General features: G+C 35.8%; 1 protein-coding gene across 3 annotated transcripts; it reads left to right on the top strand.

Annotated features, from left to right (window-relative positions):
• Positions 1-1,176: 1,176 nt before the first annotated feature.
• On the top strand, positions 1,177-23,911 carry tmc5 (transmembrane channel like 5). 3 transcript variants are annotated; one of them, XM_049467797.1, is made up of 21 exons: positions 1,246-1,267; positions 2,917-2,953; positions 3,909-3,994; positions 4,106-4,172; positions 4,597-4,713; positions 6,006-6,108; positions 6,201-6,282; positions 7,047-7,301; positions 7,802-7,944; positions 9,455-9,602; positions 9,704-9,862; positions 10,410-10,576; positions 11,717-11,792; positions 11,896-11,993; positions 12,180-12,275; positions 13,104-13,179; positions 13,284-13,417; positions 16,101-16,274; positions 17,634-17,712; positions 17,887-17,970; positions 23,197-23,911. In XM_049467797.1, the coding sequence occupies exons 5-21, from the start codon at positions 4,620-4,622 to the stop codon at positions 23,257-23,259; spliced, it is 2,031 nt and encodes a 676-aa protein (XP_049323754.1). In that variant the 5' UTR covers positions 1,246-1,267; positions 2,917-2,953; positions 3,909-3,994; positions 4,106-4,172; positions 4,597-4,619; the 3' UTR covers positions 23,260-23,911. The 3 variants fall into 3 exon arrangements, with proteins under 3 accessions (XP_049323755.1, XP_049323753.1, XP_049323754.1); XM_049467798.1 differs by lacking the exons at positions 2,917-2,953; positions 23,197-23,911 and adding an exon at positions 20,077-20,224 and having other exon boundaries at positions 1,177-1,267; XM_049467796.1 differs by lacking the exon at positions 2,917-2,953 and having other exon boundaries at positions 1,178-1,267.
• Positions 23,912-24,171: the final 260 nt, after the last annotated feature.

Genomic DNA, 24,171 nt, shown 5'->3' on the forward strand with positions numbered 1-24,171 from the left:
AGTCTTCTTAACTAGTATTGTAAGCTAGTCTTGCTTTTCTGTTTTTTTTTTTTTTTTTTTTGTTTTTTTTGGCACAAAATTTCATTAATGTAATAATTGGTGGATTATTCAGTGGATCCCTGTACTTCAGATGCAGTGTCTTTTTTTAATAGTTGTTTATAGAACAACTTTTTAAAAAAGGCTTTCAACAAATAATCATATATCAACATTGTTCCTTTTTGAGAAAGATCTGTTATATTCTTTCTGTACTACTGTATGCAATTTTATTTTAAGAGTCCTCATGATAAAAAAAATATAAGCCAAAATAACACAACATTTCTGTAAATTTTTAATGTAAAAGTTCTGTTTAAAAAAGAGAGAAACAGAAGAAACAGTTGATATATGATTATTTGTTAGGAGGGCTTACTTGTTATGAATCATAGAACCTTTTTGATTAGAGTGAATCTACATCAAGAACAAATCTTACGTGACATTAAACTTATCTGAAAGGGTGTGTTCTAATTTAAGCATGTGGTACAGACTGTTAGGGATATAATAGTCCTCAGTGTGAGACAGAGGCCTGTGGAGACTTTTTAAAGCTGAGCTTGGATGTCTGTTACAACACTGCCACCTACAGACACACAAAATGTTGTTTTAGTCTATAAACTACAGACAACGTTTCTTTAAAAAAAAAAAAATAAAAAATATATATATATATATATATATATATATATATATATATATATATATATATATATATATATATATATATATATATATATATATTGTCATTTAGAGCATTTATTGGCAGAAAATGAGAAATGGCTGAAATAAGAAAAAAGATGCAGAGCTTTCAGACCTTAAATAATGCAAAAAAAAAAAAAAACAAGTTCATATTCATAAAGTTTTAAGTTCAAAAATCAAGATTTGGTGGAATAACCCTGGTTTTTAATCACAGTTTTCATGCATCTTGGCATCATGTTCTCCTCCACCAGTCTTACACACTGCTTTTGGATAACTTAATACCTTTACTCCTGGTGCAAAAATGCAAAAAGTTCAGCTTGGTTTTTAATTTGGTAAAATCAGAGAAACTCATCATTTTTAAGTGCGCTATTACTTTTTTCAGAGCTGTATATGCTATTGATTTGAACATGCAGTGAGTGTTTTAATGCTAATGCCTCAGTGCTGATCAATAATTAAGTGATAATCAGCTGATTAGTTGGTTCAGGTGTGTCCCTCTAGCTAACCTGACAGAACTCTAATGATGCTAAGGGTCGCAACACTGAGGGTAAGTCACAAACTTTTTACTAAACTACTAGCTTTACTAACTAAGTTTTTTTCTGCCAGTTTGGGATAATTTATGTTATTAAAACATGAGGAACTTTACTGTGTTCCCAGAGGCTGTGAAAAGTACTAGCAGAAGGAACATTCTAGGCTATTTAGCCAAAGCATGCTAAATTACTAGCATTAGCTTCTGTATCTAACCAGCTAGCAATGTCTGTTTGTTACCCAAATGTAACAGCTAACTAGATTAGCTTAGTTTTGCTCATAGTTAGTAAAAAACCTAACAATTTGAGCCCCTGACCCCTGAGAAGTTCTTCACAGTGTTTAAGTTATATTTTTTTACTCATTTTACCTTTTATTCATTATTTAAGACTTTAATACTCTGAGGAGAATTTGGGGCTAATTTGTTAGCTTGCCATTTTAGCTAAAAGCTGAAGAATGTCTGCACTGTGGGAGAAAAGTTAAAGTGAGTTTATTTAGCTAATAAAGTTTTCCCATATAACTGATTTTACAGTGTTTTTAGGATTACGACCGATGAACATTTTACCAAGAACCTAAAATATCACAAATAGCTAATATTTAGAATCTTAAATTGTTCTCACATTTTAACAATTACTATATTACCTAAATTTAATAAACTGTTTCCTCAATTTAGCAATACGTTCCCTAATTTTAATAAACTTTTTCCATCAGTTTAGCAATACATTCTCCACTTTTAGTAAACTGTTCCCTCAGTTTAGCAACCTGTTCCCTAATTTTAACAAACTTTTTTCCTCAGTTCAGCAACGTGTTCCCTAAATTTAACAAACTGTTCCCTCAGTTTAGCAATAAGTTCTCTAAATTTAACAAACTGTTCCCTCAGTTTTGCAATCTGTTAACTTACCTAAATTTGATAAACTGTTTTCTCAGTTTAGCAATTTGTTCCACACAATTAATGAACTGTTCCCTCAGTTTAGCAATATGTTCCCTCAGTTTAGCAATCCGTTCTCAAAATTTAATAAACTGTTCCCTCAGTTTAGCAATTTGTTACCTAAATTTAATAAACTTTTTCCCTCAGTTTAGCAATTTGTTACCTAAATTTAATAAACTTTTTCCCTCAGTTTAGCAATTTGTTACCTAAATTTAATAAACTGTTCCCTCAGTTTAGCAATTTGTTACCTAAATTTAATAAACTTTTTCCCTCAGTTTAGCAATTTGTTACCTTAATTTAATAAACTGTTCCCTCAGTTTAGCAATCTGTTACCTAAATTTAATAAACTGTTCCCTCAGTTTAGCAATAGGTTCCCTAAATTTAATCAACTGCTTCCTCTGTTATCCAATCCAAAAATACTACCTTAATATTTTATGGTCTCCATAATATTTAATTATGGAATTATTATGAAAATTACTCTAACAAAGGTGCAAAGGGTCTTAATTGTGTTTTAATTCAGTGTTTGGTTAAACAAAGCACTAGAAATTGGTGCGGTTTTTTGTTCTTATTCCATATATTGCATGTACAGCTACAGCATATTGTCTGTGCATTGAGAATGTTGAGGGTTATGTATTATAAATGTGAAACTGAGAGTCTGCATGAATACCATTGGAAAACTGCACTGGCAGAATCTGTTATCACTTTTCTGACAGTTTGATTTGATTTTTTTGCTCTTTATTCAGACGTTCTGCAGTCCAGACGCTGCTAGTTTTTGACAAGGTGTCTATGCACTCACCTCTTATACATAAATATATTTAGTGTAACCTTGTATTATTTATTTATTTCTATATTATGGTGTTGTAGTCCACTTGCACAGCACACTTTTATATTTTTAGGGAACAGGTAAAAGCTGGAGTGCTGGGATGAGCAGCCCAATTATTGTTGATATAATGCCAAAACCTTGTATCTCCATATTGCAAATTCATCGGAAACAAAGACAAAAAAAATCCTTCTTAACTTCCAAAAGAAGGCAATGTTTTATTTTAAGTAATTTTGGAGCATATTGATTGGACAGAACAAGTGTACAGAACAACTGGTAGATTCAATTTAGCTAAAAGAAAACTTTTTATTTTCTCCTTTTGGCTTTTTGGTCACACATTTGTGGACTGTATCTTTTTGCCATTTGATTTTACACTAGACCTCAAGCAGCTTGGACTGTGTGTCTCTCCACTCTTCCTCCAGACTTTGCTCCCTTGATTTCCCAAAGAAATGCAAATTTTACTGATGAACAGTGATGGTTTGTAGAGACATGTCATCTGCTGGTGTTGATCCACTGTGTTTTATTATCAAGTCTAAAGTTAGTGCAGTGCTTTTCCGCAAGATGTGGATTTTATTTTCCAGCAGGAATTGGCACACTGCCCACACTGCCAGAAGTACCAATTGGTCTAATATTGTATTTAACATTTCTGAGATGCTGATTTTTTCGGGTTTTCATTGGCTGTAAGCCATAATAATTAACAATAAAATAAATAAACGCTTAAAATAGATCACTCTTTGTTTAATACATCTATATAATATATGAAATGTACATTTCAAACTTAATTACTGAATTAAAGTAACTTTTCAATGATATTCTATTTTTTGTAATGGACTAGTATATGGTTTTAGTGTGATAGCAACAATATATGCTCTTATTTTTGTGATCTTTTCTCTTTTTTTCTCATTCGATATACAGAAATTCCCATTATCCTATCCAGATTCCTGAACTGGGTGGATGGAGACTGAACCAATGACCAAGTGATCTTTCTCCCACCTCAGACTGTAAGTCCACAAAGGCAACACAAAGGTTAAATAACACTATACCTAAAAATTAAAAGGATTAGGTATTATAAAATGAACTATCATTGTGACAATATGCTGTTTTGTTCACAGGCAAAATTAGCACAACAATGGACACTGCACTGAGACACAGTACAGCTAATCAATATCAAACATAAGGGTAAGTTAAGCTTGTGTACAGTACTGCTAATCAATAACAAATGTAAGTTAGGTAGGTTAGGCCTGTGTTATGCAAGAAAACACATTTCCTTTATCAGTTAACTTTATTTCAGTGTGCTTCTATAAAAACCTATAAAACCCACTGTTGGCACGCTACACACACCTAATGCATAATGATCTGTTATTTGATATGCACCCATAATGTGCCCTCTGCATGCTATTGGCTGCTGAATGCTGTTGCCTAGACGATAGTACACAGAGATAAAGCAGAGTGACGCCCCGCTTGTACCTTGTATCCTACTCAATTATTAAACCGCTGCTTCCTTGTTGGAGCCAGTGCTGGAACTCAACTGTGGATGTGGATACTCTCCCACAGGTGCTCAAATGATAAATATAGCAGGGTCTGGTTTATTTGTCTTTGTCAGGAGGACTTTATAAACAGAAAAAGATGATGCGGAGGATGAGTTTATTCCCCCGCAGGGGCACAGCTCTGGGAAACCTTGGGCTGACAGAAGAGGAGATCAGAGACGAGGTTGAGAATGGTAAGCAGCATTGGGCTGTGCTGTTTTAAAGTACAGGGTTTTAGGTGGGCTGAATGTGCTGAATATAAACTGGTAACACTTTACAGTAAGGGTACATTGATAAACAGTATTTATGACCAAATATCTCAACTAATTATGAATTGACATAATAACATTTTAAACTAATGTCTCAGTTCATTATAGTTGACAACATTCCTAAGCATTAAACATGAGTCATGTTTAATAGTGTCTTAACTAGTGTCAATTAAAAATAATAATAAATAGTCGAGATGTTTGCTAAACTATTTAACAGTATTAATCATAAGTCAAAAGTACTGTTAATTGTGTTCCTTATTTTGTGTAATATGAAAGAAACGATACACATTTATATCAGTATCTTATGACTGCCTTCTTACTTTAACACTCATTTCCATTTGATCAGCTCCATTGAGCATATTGAACACTTTGTAGTTCTATAATAATTACAGATTGCAGTCCTGTATATGTTTCTTTATATACCTTATTATTATCCTTCTTTCACCCTGTTGTGTTGTAATACTCAGGACACTCCACAGGAAAGTAAACCACCACAGAGCAGCTATTATTATTATTATTATTATTTAGATGGTGGGTCATTATTATTCCCAGCACTGCAGTGATTAGAACTGATTAGCATGGTGGTGGGGTATGGTTTCAGACACAGCAGTGCTTCTGGAGTTTTTAAACACTTCTGCTTATTAAGAATAATCTACCAACCAGATATTGGTTATAAATAAACCAATAGCATCCTGTGGGTACTTATTAAGGTCTAGAGGATGACGAACACAACAACACTGTTCAGCAACAGATTCAGAGCTTCTGTCTCGGACTTTATCTACAAGGTCAAGGACAGTGAGTGATTAAAAATAGTGTTCAAAAACTCCCAAAGATGTGATTCATTACTCTGTATAGAGAAGTATATATGCTAGAGTTTAAAATACTTTCACTCTTTAAGTAAAAGTGTAAAAGTACCGATACTACTTAAAGTATAAAAGTAAAAGTAATGTAAGGGGAACAAAATGCCATTAAAGACAAAAGCTTAGACCACGCCTATAGTGCACTACATCCCCCCCTCTCCAAAACACAAGCTGTGGAGCATTTGAACTTTGTTTTCTATAATGATGATGCTCCATTCAATATCCAGCAATATCCAACTTTTCTGGACAGTAGAGAAAGTTCCTCCAACAAAAGCAGGACTCTCAATTATGCCCCGATACTCTTTCTCCATTTCTCAGTGTATGATTAATGCCCCCTATGTTTCTTTGTTTTCACAGACACAGATGAATTGGTTTCTGAGTTAGTTAAGCTGCCAACCAGGGGCAGAATACAGGCCATACGGGCCCTTCCTATGAGTTTCCATGAGAGGAGAAATGTCAGGTTGGTTTTGTTCATTTTTTTTTATTTTACTTCTGTAACATTCTCTAAAGTGAAATTGCTGTTAATATGTAATATGTCTTGTTTGTTCGCAGGACCAGAGTGATCTCTGTTAAACTCTCAGAGAAGCGCATCCTCCCTACGTGTTGCACTGACTGCAGTCAGCAGGTCTCTCTGGTAAGGACTGTTTATTAAAATCCCTGTTTTTCTTTGTTTTGCATTAGCCATTGTATGGTCCTTAAACAGTGGTCAGCTTCTGTGGTCCTGTGGTCAGTGGTCTCAGAAGTCTTGTGGTTTGAAACTGACCAAAAATAAAGGGAGCAAAGGAAATCATTTTTAATGCACTTGAAGTATACTGTAAATGTAATACTTTGCATATTGATGCACATATTGTGTACACCTTAATGCCAATGAAAAAGAAAATGCTTTAAAGTGCACTTTAAAGTGCACAGTATGCCACTATGTATTTTTTCTATAAACAAAATGTATAATTTAAAGCATATTGCCTAAAAATACATTTTATTGAAATACAACGAAAGTGTATTTAATGTATATTTGTATAAAGTGTATTAAATTGAAAAAAAAAAAACTTTGTGTTCTTTACTTAATTTAAACATTTTTTAATGCTCTTAAGTATACTTCATTTTCACAAGGGTTTCTTTCTGAATTTTAACATTTAGGGTTTGTTTCCCAGACAGTGATTAAGCATTGAGTCTTGGACTAAACTGCATTTGTAATGTAATGAAATTAATTAATGCCCACAAGGCTGGTGTAGGCTATAGAAAGATAGGCAATTGTTTTCAGCCGGCAGTCAGTGTGGAAGATTTTTAAGAAGTGGCAGTTCTAGGGAACTGTGGCAGTCTAGATGGTTTTCCAGACAGTGATTAAGCCTAGTCTTGGCCTCAGACTGCTTCTCTCTCATTGTCTTGTCTTTTTCTCAGTTTTTCCGTAGGTTTGGTGCAGGTTTGGCCTCAGCCAGGCAGCATTTGGTGCTGTGGCAAAACACTTTAAAGGAGATAGGGGGCAGGTTCGGCACCTCTGTCGTCTCATACTTCTACTTCCTGAAATGGCTGCTCAAGTTCAACATCGTGTCTCTCTTCATCAACTTCTGCTTTATTACCATCCCGCAAATTGTGCACTTTCCAAATATCACACATCCCATAGGCTTCCGAGGACTGGAGCTGCTCACAGGAGTGGTGAGGAAACAAAACTTACTTTTAAATGATTATAATGCCACTTTTTTTTAATGAGCTAAAACAAACAAAATGAACTAAAACATACTAAAGTCACATGTAAGACAAATGTATAAAGAAAAAGATAGCTACCATAGTCTTTTGGTGAGGAAACGGATGCTAAAGTTTAAGCTAATGCTAAGGTTACTATCCTAGCCCTGTACAGCTTGTTTACAGGACATGTTTCAGCTTAAAAACAGACAGATTGTGTAGTGGTATTGGGTAAACTGATACAAAACATGATAATTCATGCTAATCTTATGCAAGTAGAGTATAAAAATGAACTTAAACATGCTGTTTGTCAGCTCTTCCTGCTGGCTCTCTCCCACACTCCCTGCCAACGCTGTATATAGCAGGAATCTGAATATGTAGGGGCTGCCACTGTTTTAAATCTTTTATTGTTAGTGGAAACACTGCAATATGACTTAAAACATTATTCTGCCAAACTTTCCTTCTATCAACAGGGCTATTTCAACCAGACAATGTTCTTCTATGGCGGCTATGATGGCAGTGTCATCGAAACACAGCCCTCCTACAACATGCAGCTGGCTTATTTCTTCACCATCGCAGCGTACCTGATGCTCTGTGGAATATCCCTTATATACAGGTAATATATATGTATATATAGATTGTAGATTGATGTGACCTTGTGAGTACTGGAATACAGGAAACGGTTCAGGGTAATTTGTTAACCAAATAATGTGACTAACAAGGAACAAGGTTATACTAGAATACGTCTGAGATATAGGGCAGGTTTGCTAGAAAGGGGCGAGGGCTTGTCCTGGACTGCACAGCATTATTAATAAAATATAAAGTCTATAAAGTAATATAATTAGTCTATAATATCGTGTTTCAGTACACTACAATTACCTTCATATCTCCTTCATTTTGGCAAACTGAGACAGTATTTAAGACGCTATGGAAATAAATCATTTTCATGTTAAAGGAGGCAGGAGATGTGACCAAATCCTTTTTTTTTCCTTGTTAGCATTTGTTGAAAGAAATATTGTAATATTTGAAGGTACAATATAGAATACATATTAAGATACTTTTAGTGCTACCATGGTGCTGACCCAACAGCTGGTCATGGAATAAAGGCATTTTAAAGCTTACAAACTATGTAATGTTCAATTTTTTATATTGTTAGGTGATCTTCATTTTGGTAAACATAAGTTTAACCAGTATACAGATCTTTTAAAAAACTACTTATTGCAACTTTAATAATAATCTATACAAGTTAATACTGAGGTATTGTATTTTTTGGTAGAATAATTTTCTAAAGTGCATTTTATGTGTTTCTAAGAGTAGAAAATATTAAGAGAACAATGTCATATTTTTCACTATCATGCTTAGTAAGATCATTTAAAACCCAGAACACACACACGTACACAAAAATATCCTTTAGAATAATTGCTATATAATAATTTGTTATTAGATGGCTTGATTTATAGATGTAGCCCTACAATTTTTGTTTTACTCTTCTAAATATAGTAGTTCATATTATTGTATTGATTGATTGTATTACTGCATATAAAGGATGTACGTTAGCCACATAGCATCAGAAAAAAGGAAAGAAACAAACTTTACACACTAAGACACTAGACAAAGAATATTTAAAGTAGTGGTGTCAATCGATTAAAAAAAATTATCTGATTTATCAGGACAATATTCCTAATTAATCACACTTGTTCTCCTTAAGACACAAGTCTTTATAGTGGATACTTAAATGTAAATATAAGAATGAATGTAAGAAATGTAAAATGCAATTATATTTATATTAGTGGTGTCAATTAAATTAAAATACTAGTATATGCTAGTATATAGTATATACTAGGGGAGATGAAACCAATGTGAGGCGCTGGAATAAAGAATAAAAATAAAAATAAAACAATTTAAAAACAATTTGACAATTAGCTAGGTTGACCATTAGTTCGGGGGCGGGGCTAATTATGGCGTTCGTTGGGGTGGCAAATTTAATTTGTTTTAAAAATTATATCATGTTACTTATTCCAAATGAATCGCATGCATTAAAGCTTTAACGTTGACAGCCCTAATTCAAAACATTTTTTGACTAAACTATTATTTTATTTAACAAAGCAACCTTCTTCCCCTCGCAGCATGGCGAGCTCCTTTCAGAAGAACTTCGTGCTGACGGCCGGTCCCACTAACGGCGGCGCATGGCGTCTTTTGTGCAGCTGGGATTTCAGCGTTGTGAATGAGAAAGCCATCCAGAACCACAAAAACAACCTCGGCATCCAGCTAAAGGTCATTTTTTTGCATTTAGTTTCTGTAGCTTTAACGTTCTGCTGTTTCTGTTAACGTTGTGGAGCAGGAACATCTGTTGACTGGGTTTCTGTGCTGTGCAGGAGTCGTTATCTGAGCGACTGCAGGGGAAAGCTGTGGTATCGGTGTCAGCTCGGCTCCAGCAGCTCTCCCTGCAGCTCCTGGCCTGGCTGCTGTCGTTAGGGCTCGCCCTGGGCTCCTGTGCAGCCATTTACTTCCTGCAGTTAAACCAGAAACAACTGGTGAGATCCTGCTCGAGTTCACACCACATATTGACACATTTAAATGACTTTATTATTTAGATAAAGGTGTAGAGTTTTATTTTTCTAAAGCATTACACCAACAGGCTTACAATGCTAGCGATAGGGGCCTAGAGTTGCATGAAATTAAGTTGTGATAAGTCGAAGAATTCCAGCTGTTACTGTATATATGCTGTATGTAATTAATTTTAATGAACCTATGTGTATGTACTTGTCATTTGACATAAAACAAAGCTATTTATCTAAGTGGTTGAACTTAACCTTCTTCTATATAGGATTTTTGATTGCATAAAATCTTACTCTTAGAATTATTAGTTCAGAGAGTACCTGCTGACGCTATGCCCACTAAATATACCTAGTAACACCATGATACTTGTAAATAGTATGATGTTACTATATGCGCTTATTATAAAAAAGCATCTGCCTTTAAATTTTCACAAAATATAAACTCTGTCACTCAGTAAGATAACTCCATAGTTAGCCTATAGTGTAAATAGCTAAATTTTGTAAATTGTTCTTGTCCCTCTAGGTTCCCAGTGTATCTGGTTCTGGGGATGTAGAAGCTGAGGCTGCGACGCTGCTCGTACCTGTAGTAGTGTCTCTCATCAACCTCATCATTCCTCTCCTTTATTCAGTCATTAATAAAATGGAGCAGTACAACAACCCTCGTACGGACGTCTACATCATCATTCTGAGGTCTGGCTCAGCAATCCCATCCAGTCTACACTTAAAACAGCTTATTAAGATCAAATTAAATAATGTTATATTCTCATTTTCACCATATATGTATATACAGGTGCTTCTCAAACAATTTGAATATTATTAAAAAAGTTACTTTATTTCAGTAAACCATCACTGATTGGTGGAAACTTCACACTAGACCTTAAGCAGTTTGGACTGTCTGTCTCTCCACTCTTCTTCCGGACTTGATTTCCAAATGAAACGTAAAATTTACTGATGATCAGTGATGGTTTAATGGAGAGTGATGTCATCTGCTGGTGTTGATCCACTGTGTTTTATTATCAAGTCTAAAGTCAGTGCAGTTTTGTTTTCCCACAAAATCTTACAGCACTTCATGCTTCCCTCTGCTACTGACAACTTTTATGGAGATGAGGATTTCATTTTCCAGCAGGATTTGGCACACTGCCCACACTGCCAAAAGTACCAATTGGTCTTATATAATTTTCTAATTTATGGAGATACTGATTTTTAGGTTTACATTGGCTGTAAGCCATAATCATCAAGAATAAAAGAAAAAACGCTTAAAATAGATCACTCTGTGTAATACACACATATAATATATGAGTTTCACATTTTAAACTGAATTACTGAAATAAAATAAACTTTTAAATTATATTCTAATTTTTGGAGATGCACTGGTATATATACTAGATATATTTATGCATTAACTATTTGCAGTATTGATCCCCAAAACAATTCCATTATGTATCACATATATGTATCTCATAAAGTGAGTACCCCCCTCATATTTTTGTAAATATTTTATTATATCTTTTCATGGGACAACTCTGAATACAATATAAGGTAGTCAGTCTACAGATTGTATAACAGTGTATTGAGTTATTTTGAGATCAGCAAATCTACTGTATTACACTGTTATACAAGTTGAACACTAACTACCGGTACTTTACATTGTATGAAAGTATTATATCTTCAGTGTTGCCCAATGAAAAGGTATAATAAAATATTATTAAAATGTTACTAAATGTAAGGTGTGTTCTCACTTTTTTAAGATGCTGTGTCTTAATCTCAATCTCAATTTAAGGCTAATCTTAATTAGCCTCAGTTAATGTGTTTATTTTGTCTGTTCCTCAGAAATGTCCTGCTGAAAATGTCCATCCTGGGAATCCTGTGCTACTACTGGCTAAATGAAGTTCCCAGCACAGTTGATGTAAGTGTTTTAAAACTAATTTAACTGTTATATGCCTTGTTTTAATGTGACGTTTTAATAAGCCTGTAATACATCTTTCTGTCTCTTTGTGTGTGTTGGGAAGTGTTGGGAGTCGTTTGTGGGTCAGAGTGTGTATCGGCTGGTGGTGGTGGACTTCATATTCTGCCTGCTTGGCTCTTTCTTTGGAGAATTTTTACGAAAGTAAGTCCAGAAACAGTCCTGAACAGTGACAGCGCTGCTGAAATTCCTACACTGCAATTTTCACGTGATATTTTTTCACAGAGTTTAGGAAATTGCTATTCATGAATGTGTCGGAATGTGAATGTTGATGCTGGCTGACGTGCTTTTCTCTAACCCTTCATTTTATTTCATTACGTTTTACTGCAGTGTAATTGGAACCAAATGTATTCGAAGTCTGGGCGTCCCGGAGTTTGATATTGCTACAAATGTGCTGAATCTTATCTACGCACAGACACTGGCATGGTATGTCATTATACATTGGTATGATTTATGATGATTTAAATTATTTTACTTAATAAATCATTGGTTCAGATAATAAATTTCAGTTAAATACTGTATATGATATAGCAAACAAACATGGAGATATTTGAGAAGTGAAATTAAGTTTATAGGATTTACAGAAATGCAATAATTCACAAAAGTGCAATAATTATTTAAACTAAATTAGGTAGGTGCATAAATTTGGGCACCCTTGAATTTTTTAATTGATTTGAATACAATAATTATATATTATTGGAACACAAGATTTCAGTTTTTTTTTTATAAACACTAAATAAAGTTCCAGTTAGTTACTGTTTTTTTCTTATAATTACTGTTGCTATTCATTCCAGTTAGACTTTTTTTTCCTTTCAGTTTTCGTTATTTCGTGCCTTTGCGCTAATGATGATAACCTTAAAAGAAAATGTTATTTCTGCAAAAGGAGGATCTACTAAATATTGATTTCATTTTTCTGTTGGGTTTCCCAAATTTATGCTCCTGCCTAATTGTGTTTAAATGATTATTGCACAATTTCTGTGCAAAAAAGTCCTATAGACTATATTCATTTCGCTTTTTAAATATCACTGTATTTATCTGCTATATTATATATTTAATTAAAATTGATGATCTGAACTATCAAAGATTTATAAAGGAAAATTATTAAAATGATCAGGGGTGCCCAAACCTTTTTCCTACCACTGTTCTTGTAATGCTATTGCTTTACTAATAAAAAGTACGAAGTCAAAGTCCTCACCAGCTCGTTTTATTATGACACTAAAATTAGACCTGACTGTACTTTGCTCTGTCTCACAGGATTGGAATTTACTTTGTCCCGCTCCTTCCTGTCATCCAAGTCATTAAGTTGTTTATTATCTTTTACCTGAAGAGGGTGGGTATTTTGCGTTATTACGTCAGCGTGTCTCCTTATATTGTGATAACGGGTTTTATATGAACTTATATATGATCTCAGCTGTGTTTCTGATCCTGATTCAGGTCAGTCTGAGTATGAACTGCCAGCCACCCAAGCGCACGGGCAGGGCAGCGCAGATGCAGACTGTTTACATCGCTATTCTCTTCTTCCCCTCATTCGTGGGAGCACTGTCTATGGTGGCTTACACTGTGTGGAGGTAGGAGACTGAGTTTATTGCATTTATTCACACAGTAAATCTGATTTATCTAAACCTGCTTCAATGCCTTAAAGGGTAACAAAACCCCCTTAAATTTGAAAAAAGCTAACAAATGGGAGGGAAGTTTAGGAAAGGCACTGGGTGATGTATGGGTTTAGAGGCAGGGAACCTAGAGGAGGGAGAGCTGATTGGCTGATGCAGATGATTGGACGATACCAGGGGGAGGTATTATTGATTGATTGACTCATTTGCATATTATGAGTGTCTATTTACCAAAGTACAAGGAAACATCATTCTTGTCTATAGTACAGTTGAACTTGGAAGGGTGCTGTAGAGGCATGAATTACCACAATTAAAGTGTTTTTTTAAAGGTTAGGAAATGTTTCTAAAATTATAAGCAGGACTGATATGTTTTATTGTTTCAAACAAACACATTTCGGCTATTAATTAAAAAAAATATGGTTTAGGGTTTAATCACATTGTCTTTACACATTCTACATCTACAGTACCAGTCAAAAGATTGGACACACCTACTCATTCAATGTTTTTCTTTATTTCTATATTTAATTTATTTTTTTACATTGTAGATCAAAATTTAAGACATGAACCCAATTAAGGGGCACATATAGAATTACGTAGTAAACAGTAAAAAAGTGTTATTCCTCCACATTAATCCCCTGATCTAAACCTGATGAACTGAGATGGTGATTTGAGGTGATTTAATTGGGATAAGCTGGAGCTTCACAGCGTGAAGAAAAAGCAGCAACTATTGTTCAGCACCTCCAGGAACTCCTTCCTTTAAGACGCTGAGAAAACTATTCCAGGTGACTCTCCCTCATGAAGACACTGAGATTAAAATCTCACCAATAGTGAGCAGATCTGTCCTCAAAGAGAAATGTGTTTGTTTAACACATCTTCTAAATAATTGTACTAAATAATTCAGCATGTGTTCTTGTATAGATTCACTATAGTCTTCAATATTCAGTTTGCAATGTAAAAAATCATAAAAATAAATAAAAAACATTGAATGAGAGAGGTGTGTCCAAACTTTGACTGGAATACTCAAAGCAACAATGCTCCACCTGGCACATTCATCCAGCCCATCCAGCTCCCCTCTGCCTCTGTGAACCCGCTAACTTTACTTTAAAACTTGTTGTAGAACAAACATTAAAAACTAAACGATCTTTACTGAATATAGCTCACATGAAAGAGAGTAAACATGGTGAGTTTTCCAACCTTGAAGAAGAATGCGAGCAAAAGTCCACAAACTCTGAGAGAACGGAGAGATTCAGGCTGGATAAAGAGACTCAAACAGCCTGAAGAAGATCCATTGACTTTGTTTCTTTGTTCTTTTTCAAAACCTCATTGAAGTAACCCTGCTTTTAAAGGCTTTTGAAGACCTGTTTGATATTTGCCTTTTGGAGAGCGCTGTGCTTCTTTGTTTCCACAACACTCGCGCTCTCTCGCTCGTCCTGCGAAACAAGAAATACGAAGTGAACCTACAGTAAACGGCATTTTGATGATGTTGCCGTAAGGCGGCGATTATCACATCTGCAAAATAATGAAGATTTGAGTTGATTTGATAATAAAAGATGCATAAACTCTAATCTGGCTGCTAAGACTGAGGTTGCATTACCACAAATGGAACACAGCGGGTATTAGAGCTGCACAATATTGGAAAATATTTACATTGTATCGCGATATTATTCAACCCTCATACTTCTCAGGCAGCAACTGCCTGTCACTCACACAGACACAGCGCTGTGTATCTACTTCTTGTGTCAAGAATCAAAACATTGCAACATGACGTGTTTGATTTATTTGCCTTAAGTGACATCGCACGTCCTGCCATGTGACTATTGTGCATGCGCACATCACAATGATGATACTTAATATATATATATATATATATATAGTGCATCCCTATTACATATCTGATTTCAGTGTTTTTCTGGCTGTTTACTCTGCCATTTAAGTAATACATTTGTTTTAATTGAGCACCTCTTTTACACACAAATTGGAGTTATTTGAATAGGAGAATATTTATCTGAAAGTCTGATCCATCTAAAAAAAGTGTTTTAGCACTGTAGACAAACTGAATCATGGCTCAGTTGATCTGGATCGACAGCGCATCATTTTGGTTCTTTGGTTCGCACTGTTTATTTATTTTTTTTGGCACCTTTTTGTACCTGTTTCTACAAACGTTTGCAATATACACTTTCTCATTTTTTAATTTTTTTTGTACAATCTAAAATAATAGTGAAGTGATCCAGACTATGAAGGAATCATGTAGTAACTTAAAAGTTTTAAACCAAACAATCTGTGGTTTCTGAGGCTGATAACTCTTATCCTGATTATCTTATCCTGTGCAACAGAGGAAACTCTTACTCTTCCTTTTCTGGAGCGGTCCTGATGAGAGCCAGTTCCATCATTACATTTTTGATGGTATTTTTTTCTTGACTTTAGTTACTCAGTAGTTCTTATCATAATAATATGAATTAGAACATGACTCAAATAGGGCTGTTCACTGTATACCTGTAACTCTACCTCTTCACAACTTTACAACTGATGCTCTCAAAAACACATTATTAAGCGGACTTTAAATAATCTAAAATATAAAAAAAATATATTCTGGATACCGCACTGTAGAGCTAAAATGTGTCCTGTTCTGTTTGTCTTTCAGTCTGCATCCTTCTGAGCAGTGTGGACCGTTCCAGGGCCTCAGCACGCCGTTCCATGCCATTCAAAGCTGGATGGACACAGTGAAAAAGATTTCAGGATCTCAGTGGGCCTGGTGGATATTTGAGCATGTCGTGAAAAATGAGCTCTTCTTCTACCTCATCACTCTCATCGTCCTGTAAGACCTTACTGTGCATGTTAGCATAATTAGGCTTGCGTCTCCACCTACAGTACATTGGGCTGAGACATTCACCTGCCTATTATTCACAGAATATTACAGCTTTTTTTTATCTTTTGACACCACTAATTTATAGTCGTTGTAATTATTTCCCTTTTTTGGAGACATATTTTAGGTTGCCAAGTTTTTAGAGCACCCCTTATATTTATTTTGGAGTTGAAATCATTCATTTTGGCATGCATTACTAAATACAGTGGATAAGTAGGACGTAAAACTAGGGGTGAAACAAAATATTAATATTGTCATATACAGCTCTGGAAAAAAAAGACCACTTAAAAATGATGTTTCTTTGATTTTACCAAATTGAAAACCTCTGGAATATAATCAAGAGGAAGATGGATGATCACAAGCCATCAAACCACCAAACTGAACTGCTTGATTTTTTGCACCAGGAGTAAAGCAGCATAAAGTTATCCAAAAGCAGTGTGTAAGACTGGTGGAGGAGAAAATGATGCCAAGCTGCATAAAAAAAAACTGTGAATAAAAACCAGGATTATTCCACCAAATATTGATTTCTGAACTCTTAAAACTTTTTAAATATGAACTTGTTTTCTTTGCATTATTTGAGGTCTGAAAGCTCTGCATCTTTTTGTTATTTCAGCCATTTCTCATTTTCTGCAAATAAATTCTCATTTTCTCTAAATCACAATATTTTTATTTAAAATTGAGGAGAAATGTTGTCTGTAGTTTATATAATAAAACAACAATCTTCATTTTACTCAAACATAAACCTATAAATAGCAAAATCAGAGAAACTGATTTAGAAACTGAAGTGGTCTCTGTATATATTTATATAGTTTGTGATACATTATTGATACATGCTGTAAAATATGGATACTTTTATTAAAACACAGGCTCTCTAAACTCTCTAAGACTCGCCCCATAAACTAATTTACTAAACTTAATGCTTCATTACTCCACATGTTGGCGCTATAATCAAATGTATAGGGTAAGAATATTGAATGTTTAATTTTGTGAAACTGACACCAATTAATACAAAATTTCTTGTATTTTTTTATATTTACTTATTGTGATATATGGAGTATCGCAGAATCACAGTATTGTAAAATCATCTTTATCGTGGGCAATGTATCGTAATAATATTGTATCGTGAGATGCTCTGAGATTCCCACTCCTAGTTAAACCACTAGTTCATAGTCCACTGTACAGTTCAGTTCAGAATCAGATATAAAATACAGTATATGTTTTATGCTCAAATATTTAAAGTGCAGAGGTTTAAGTGGTATTTTATATGTGATTACAGTCATTCATTTCTCTCTTATCTCTTCTTCATTTCAGAGTTTTCACTTACTTTGCCTGGCAAGTCACTCAGGGCCGAAAGCAGCTCATCAAGATCCTCCGAGAGCAGATTGTTAATGTGAGTGCTGAGCTGGGAGAGCCTGCGGGCTGGTCAGCCTCTCCCCAGCCTGGCATACTTCTGTCTATCAGCGGGGGAAAGAGTCCCACTGCAGGAGTTTCAGATGTTCTGATTACTTTGTGAAGTTTTCCCCTGATCCTCAGTAATCCCTGTCTTCTTCTGTGTGTTTATTAGGAGGGTAAAGACAAGGCCTTCCTGCTGAATAGATTACAGAGCGTCCAGAAACAGAACAAAGCTGCCATGACCTTCAGGCCCCAGGTGACTGCATATTATCCACAGAAGCCATAAGACCATCACTGAGTGTGTTTACATGTAATTCATAATCCGATTAGTGCAGAATATAATTGCAGATGAGTTTGTCAGTAAGCCTTTCAATGCATTAACATGAACTTGGGTTACGAGACAATGAGAAAACTAGATAAATCGATCTATCTATCAAACTGTTTTTCTACCTATTTATCTGTCTAATGTGTAAAATAATAGGACACTCCTTTGACTTTTTAAACATATTTAAACATAATACTCTTTGTATAAATGTATATAAACTCATCTAGTCTCTGTTTCCCATATACAATGTCATGTGCATTTTGCACTTTTGATGTGTATATTATTTATTGGCTGATTGCATCTATCTATAAAACTATATATTTATCTATCAAACTATATATCAAACTTTCTATCAAATTATCTATCAAACTATATATCTACCAAACTATCTATTTATCTATCAAACGATCTATCAAATGACTTTTGAATTTATCTATTAAACTATATTATCAAACTATCTATCTATCAAACCATCTAGCAAATTATCTATCTATCAAACTATCTATCTGTCAAACTATCAAATGACTTATTTATCTATTAAACTATATATCAAACAATATATCTATCAAACTATCTATCAAACTATCAAATTATCTATCTATCATACTATCTATCAAACTATCTATCTATCAAACTATCTATCAAATGCCTTATCTATCTATTAAACTATCTATCAAACTATCTATCTATGCATCCTTTGAAAAGCTCTCTCTTTTTGAAAACATTTAAACATAATTAAACATAATGTTCATGAAAAGCATATCTAGTCACTTTATCCTATATACAATGTCTTTCATCTCAGTAGATTATTAATTAGCTGATTATACCATTTATCTTCCCATCTGTCTGACTGTCTGTTTGTCGTTATGTCTGTCTCTCTATCTATATGAATAGAATTGTCAGAGTTGTATTGTACAGCATCTAAGAGAACAAACAAGTTAGATTGTGTGCAGGCAGAAAAACACCGGTGTTAAAACTAAAACTAGAGTTTTGTCCTGATATAACCTTCATCTCTCAATACTGTTCAAATAAAGCTCAAAAATCTGTATGTTTAAATATGTTTAAAAGGACAAAGGCTTTCTCATTACTGCAGTTTGTAGACTTTGTTTAGTTTACTCAGTGTATTTTGTTCATACCCAGATCAGAATCACTTCAAATTAACAAGACGAATCGCTCATAAATAATAATACACACACGGGTCTGGCAGACACGCTGAGCAGGGAGGCTGCTGTTGACACTCGCATCTGTTAGCTGGAGTGTTAGACAGGTCATTTGTGATGTATTTTACCCCCCAAGGAATAAAAGACCCACAGATCTGAGCTCAGCAAGAAACTTGAGAGAAAGTTTGGGTTAAGAAAACTCAACAGGCATGCAGAATTTAACAGAGCAGTCTCCGGGGAGGTCAGAATGCAGTTCTTTTCACTTCAGTTTAGTCTTCATTCACTCGGTGCACAGCATGTGTATTTGCTATGCTCTCTGTTAGACCCTGAGACTTTCAGCAATTTCTAACCAGCACTATGAAGTCATATCCAATATCATATCGGCCCTGAGGCATCTATCCTAGTGTATAGTGAGAGTCTGTGTATTTGGGCTGCATAATATGGACAACAAAATGTCAGCATTGCTCATTTTATATAGCTAGATGCTATTTATTGTGTTAAAAATTACTCTGGTCCAGTCCAGTGACTTTGAATTGGGGCCAATTTAAGCATGCAGCTTTGGAAAACTTTAAGAGAGCACTTCAGTTTATGAATAAGTTTCTCTGATTTTGCTATTTATAGGTATATGTTTGAGTAAAATGAACATTTTTGTTTTATTCTATAAACTACAGACAACATTTCTCCCAAATTCCAAATAAAATATTCTCATTTAGAGCATTTATTTACAGAAAATGAGAAATGTCTGAAATAACAAAAAAGATGCAGAGCTTTCAGACCTCAAATAATCCAACAGAAACATTTAAAAACTTCATATTTATAAAGTTTTAAGAGTTCAGAAATCAATATTTGGTGGAATAACTCTGGTTTTTAATCACAGTTTTTATGCATCTTGGCATCCTGTTCTCCTCCGCCAGTCCTACACACTGCTTTTGGATAACTTTATGCCTTTACTCCTGGTGCAAGGAGAAGAGAGGAGAGGACAGAGAGAAGAGGAGAGAGAGGAGAGGAGAAGAGAGGAGAGGAGAAGAGAGGAGAGGACAGAGAGAAGAGGAGAAAGAGGAGAGGAGAGAGAGGAGAGGAGAGAGAGAAGAGGAGAGAGAGAAGAGGAGAGAGAGGAGAGGACAGAGAAAAGAGGAGAGAGTGGAGAGAGAGGAGAGGAGGAGAGGACAGAGAGAAGAGGAGAGAGTGGAGAGAGAGGAGAGGAGAAGAGAGGAGAAGAGAGGAGAGGAGAGGAGAGAGGAGAAGAGAGGAGAGGAGAAGAGAGGACAGAGAGAGAGGAGAGAGTGGAGAGAGAGGAGAGGAGGAGAGGACAGAGAGAAGAGGAGAGAGTGGAGAGGAGAGGAGAGGAGAGAGGAGAAGAGAGGAGAGGAGAAGAGAGGACAGAGAGAGAGAAGAGGAGAGGAGAGGAGAGAGGAGAAGAGAGGAGAGGACAGAGAGAGGAGAGGAGAAGAGGAGAGGACAGAGAGGAGAGGAGAAGAGGAGAAGAGAGGAGAGGACAGAGAGAGAGAAGAGGAGAGGAGAGAGGAGAAGAGAGGAGAGGAGAGAGGAGAAGAGAGGAGAGGACAGAGAGAGAGGAGAGAGAGGAGAAGAGGAGAGGAGAGAGGAGAAGAAAGGGAACAGAGAGAAGAGAGAGAAAAGGAGAGGACAGAGAGAGAGGAGAAGAGAGGAGAGGACAGAGAGAGAGGAGAGGAGAAGAGGAGAGGAGAGAGGAGAAGAGAGGAGAGGACAGAGAGAGAGGAGAAGAGGAGAGGAGAGGACAGTGAGAAGAGGAGAAGAGAAGAGATGAGAGGACAGAGAGAGAGGAGAGGAGAAGAGGAGAAGAGAGGAGAGGAGAGGAGAAGAGAGGAGAGGAGAGGAGAAGAGAGGAGAGGACAGAGAGAGAGGAGAGGAGAAGAGAGAGAGGAGAGGAGAGAGGAGAAGAGAGGAGAGGACAGAGAGAGAGGAGAAGAGAGGAGAGGACAGAGAGAGAGGAGAGGAGAAAGTGGAGAGAGAAGAGAGGAGAAGAGGAGAAGAGAGGAGAGGACAGAGAGAGAAGAGAGAGAGGAGAGGAGAAGAGAGGAGAGGAGAGAGGACAAGAGAGGAGAAGAGAGGAGAGGACAGAGAGAAGAGGAGAGAGAGGAGAGGAGAGGACAGAGAAGAGAGGAGAGGACAGAGAGAAGAGGAGAAGAGGACAGAGAGGAGAGAGGAGAGGAGAGGAGAAGAGAAGAGGAGAAGAGAGGAGAGGAGAAGAGAAGAAGAGAGGAGAGGACAGAGAGAAGAGGAGAGAGAGGAGAGGAGAGGACAGAGAAGAGAGGAGAGGACAGAGAGAAGAGGACAGAGAGGAGAGAGGAGAGGAGAGGAGAAGAGAAGAGGAGAAGAGGAGAGGAGAGGAGAGGAGAGGACACAGAGGAGAGAGAGGAGAGGAGAAGAGAAGAGGAGAGGACAGAGAGAAGAGGAGAGAGAGGAGAGGAGAGGAGAAGAGGAGAGAGAGAGGAGAGGAGAGAGAGAGAGGAGAGGAGAAAGTGGAGAGAGAGGAGAGGAGAAGAGAGGAGAAGAGAAGAGAGAGGAGAGGACAGAGAGAAGAGAGGAGAGGAGAGGAGAGAGAGAAGAGGAGAGAGGAGAGGAGAAGAGGAGATGAGAGGAGAGAGAGAAAAGGAGAGGAGAGAGAGAGGAGAGGAGAGGTCAGGTCAGGTCAGGGTTAGCGAGAGCTGTGATACAGGGCACACCACCCTCCCCGTACCCCAGAGACCGCTCCATATACTGTATGTGGGCGTCCAGCCTGACCAGAGTCATATTCAGAGCTCAGGGCGAGGCAGGGTGCGCATTACGCACTGTTTGTTTATTGCCTTCCCAATATTGTCTTTTGCTATATTGGATATGGACAAAGGCAGCTCTGTGCACACAAACCTCCAGCAATGAAACGTAGTTGAGAGCGAGGGTGGCCTGACCTTCCTAATGAGCACTTCTGCGGGTGAATTGAGGCAATTATACGATCCAGCGAAAATAAATAAACTGGGTCAGAATAAAGCAAGCCAATATTTAGAGTAATTGTGCGGTGAGGTACGGCTTCATTGTGCTGAATGTGAATTACATTTGTGTGTATTGTATTTAATCCAGGGTGATTTAGATCTAGTGTTACTCAGGTCAGAGTGTTAACAAACACAGCATTACGTATAATGGTAACGTATATTACTGCAGCATTGTGGGTGGGCTCCATCAGCTGGGGAATTGAACCCTAGAGTCCATCGTACTTCAATTAATTACCAATCTAAGTTTGGTCCCATTTACTAGACGCCGTATCTGCAGATATGGAAATTTAACATTTATTAATAATATTACTAATAGGGCTGCAACTAATGACTATTTTAGTAGTCGATTAATCTGACGATTATTTTTTCGATTAGTCACAAGTATTTTTTTTTTAAGGATAATTATGTCTTCAATTGAGATGTAAATATTAACGGAATATATATATATATATATATATATATATATATATATATATATATACAGGGTTCATACAGTCATGAAAAACCTGGAAAAGTCATGGAATTTAAAAATAACTATTTCCAGGCCTGTGTAAGTTTTTAAAAAATAAAAACACCCAGACAGTTTTGGAAAAGTCATGGAAATTTGGTCTACAAATCTTTGTGTTTCAGTTTATCGATGGAGAAAATCTGTTTTGAGCTACAAATGCATCAATCAGTTCAAAGTTAAATCAGTAATTTAGCTTTAGACAATGGAGCTCTTAGGATCTGACACACATTTTATTATTAGAGATTGTGTGTCAGATTCATATTAGCCTATTTTGTATTTTGATTATACTTTTAATATGATTTAAACATTGTATGGTCATGAAAATCTGTCTTGAAGGCATGGAAAAGTCATGGAAATGTAAGTGTATAAACCCTGTATATATCTGTATATATGTATATAAATATATATATATATAAGAAAGTGGTCATAACGTAGTGTGTGTTTGTAAACTGACTGATTATAATTTTGATTTCTCCTTTAGGAATTAACAGAGACAACATACTTCAACCAGAACTGGATGAACACTTTTCCGCTGGATATGTAAACCAGGCTGTGTTTGTCAGACTGAGGCAGGAAAGGTTTGAACTTGGACGTTTGTTTGGCTACAGAATCAGAATCAGAGGGTTCAGGGTCCTAACAGACTGAAGCTCTGCACTGTTAAACTTTTACAGCAGTAACTCACCCAGTTCTACTCCTCTACTGTTCATCATTACTGCAGCTATTACACTCTCAGTCCAGAAGGTGGCACGGGTTTCCTTACAGATCACTCCTACTAATGCACTTTTGGGGATTTGTGTAATATTAGGTTGTGCTTCTTTTCTACAGATTCATGGTCAAATATTTTAGAGCACCCACAGTTTAAAAAAAAAAAAGTGGGATAAAATTAAGGGAAATATAATAAAAATAAAGTGTACTGCTGCGGGTGCTCTAAAACGTTTGATCTGTAATCTGTGTGTTTGTATGTATGAATGTATATATATATATATATATATATATATATATATATATATATATATATATATATATATATATATATATATATGATTTATCTGAACAATCCTGCACACATGTAGCACAGTCCTAGGACTTGTTATAAAAAGAGTATTTATACAAAAAAAAATAATATTCCAGACTTCCATATTTTCATATTTCAATATGACACAGCTATGAACAAATAAAACAATATTTAAACGACACAGTTATTTACTTACTTACTTACTTTTATTGTGAAAGTCATTGCTTTTCATACACTAAGAACTGTACAATCAATAATTTAAAAACACATGTTCGGTTTGTTGTTTCAAGAACACTTGATTATTCCTTATTTAAGTTACTCAGCAGCTTTTAGCTTAAACAAAAGGAAACAAAAAAATAGATAATAATAATAGTGTTTACAATTGTATGCTCATCGCATTCATCATATCATCATCATCATCATCATTCTTATCATTCTTCC

This window comes from Astyanax mexicanus, chromosome 19 (genome assembly GCF_023375975.1).
Source record: "Astyanax mexicanus isolate ESR-SI-001 chromosome 19, AstMex3_surface, whole genome shotgun sequence".
Taxonomy (NCBI): domain Eukaryota; kingdom Metazoa; phylum Chordata; class Actinopteri; order Characiformes; family Acestrorhamphidae; genus Astyanax; species Astyanax mexicanus.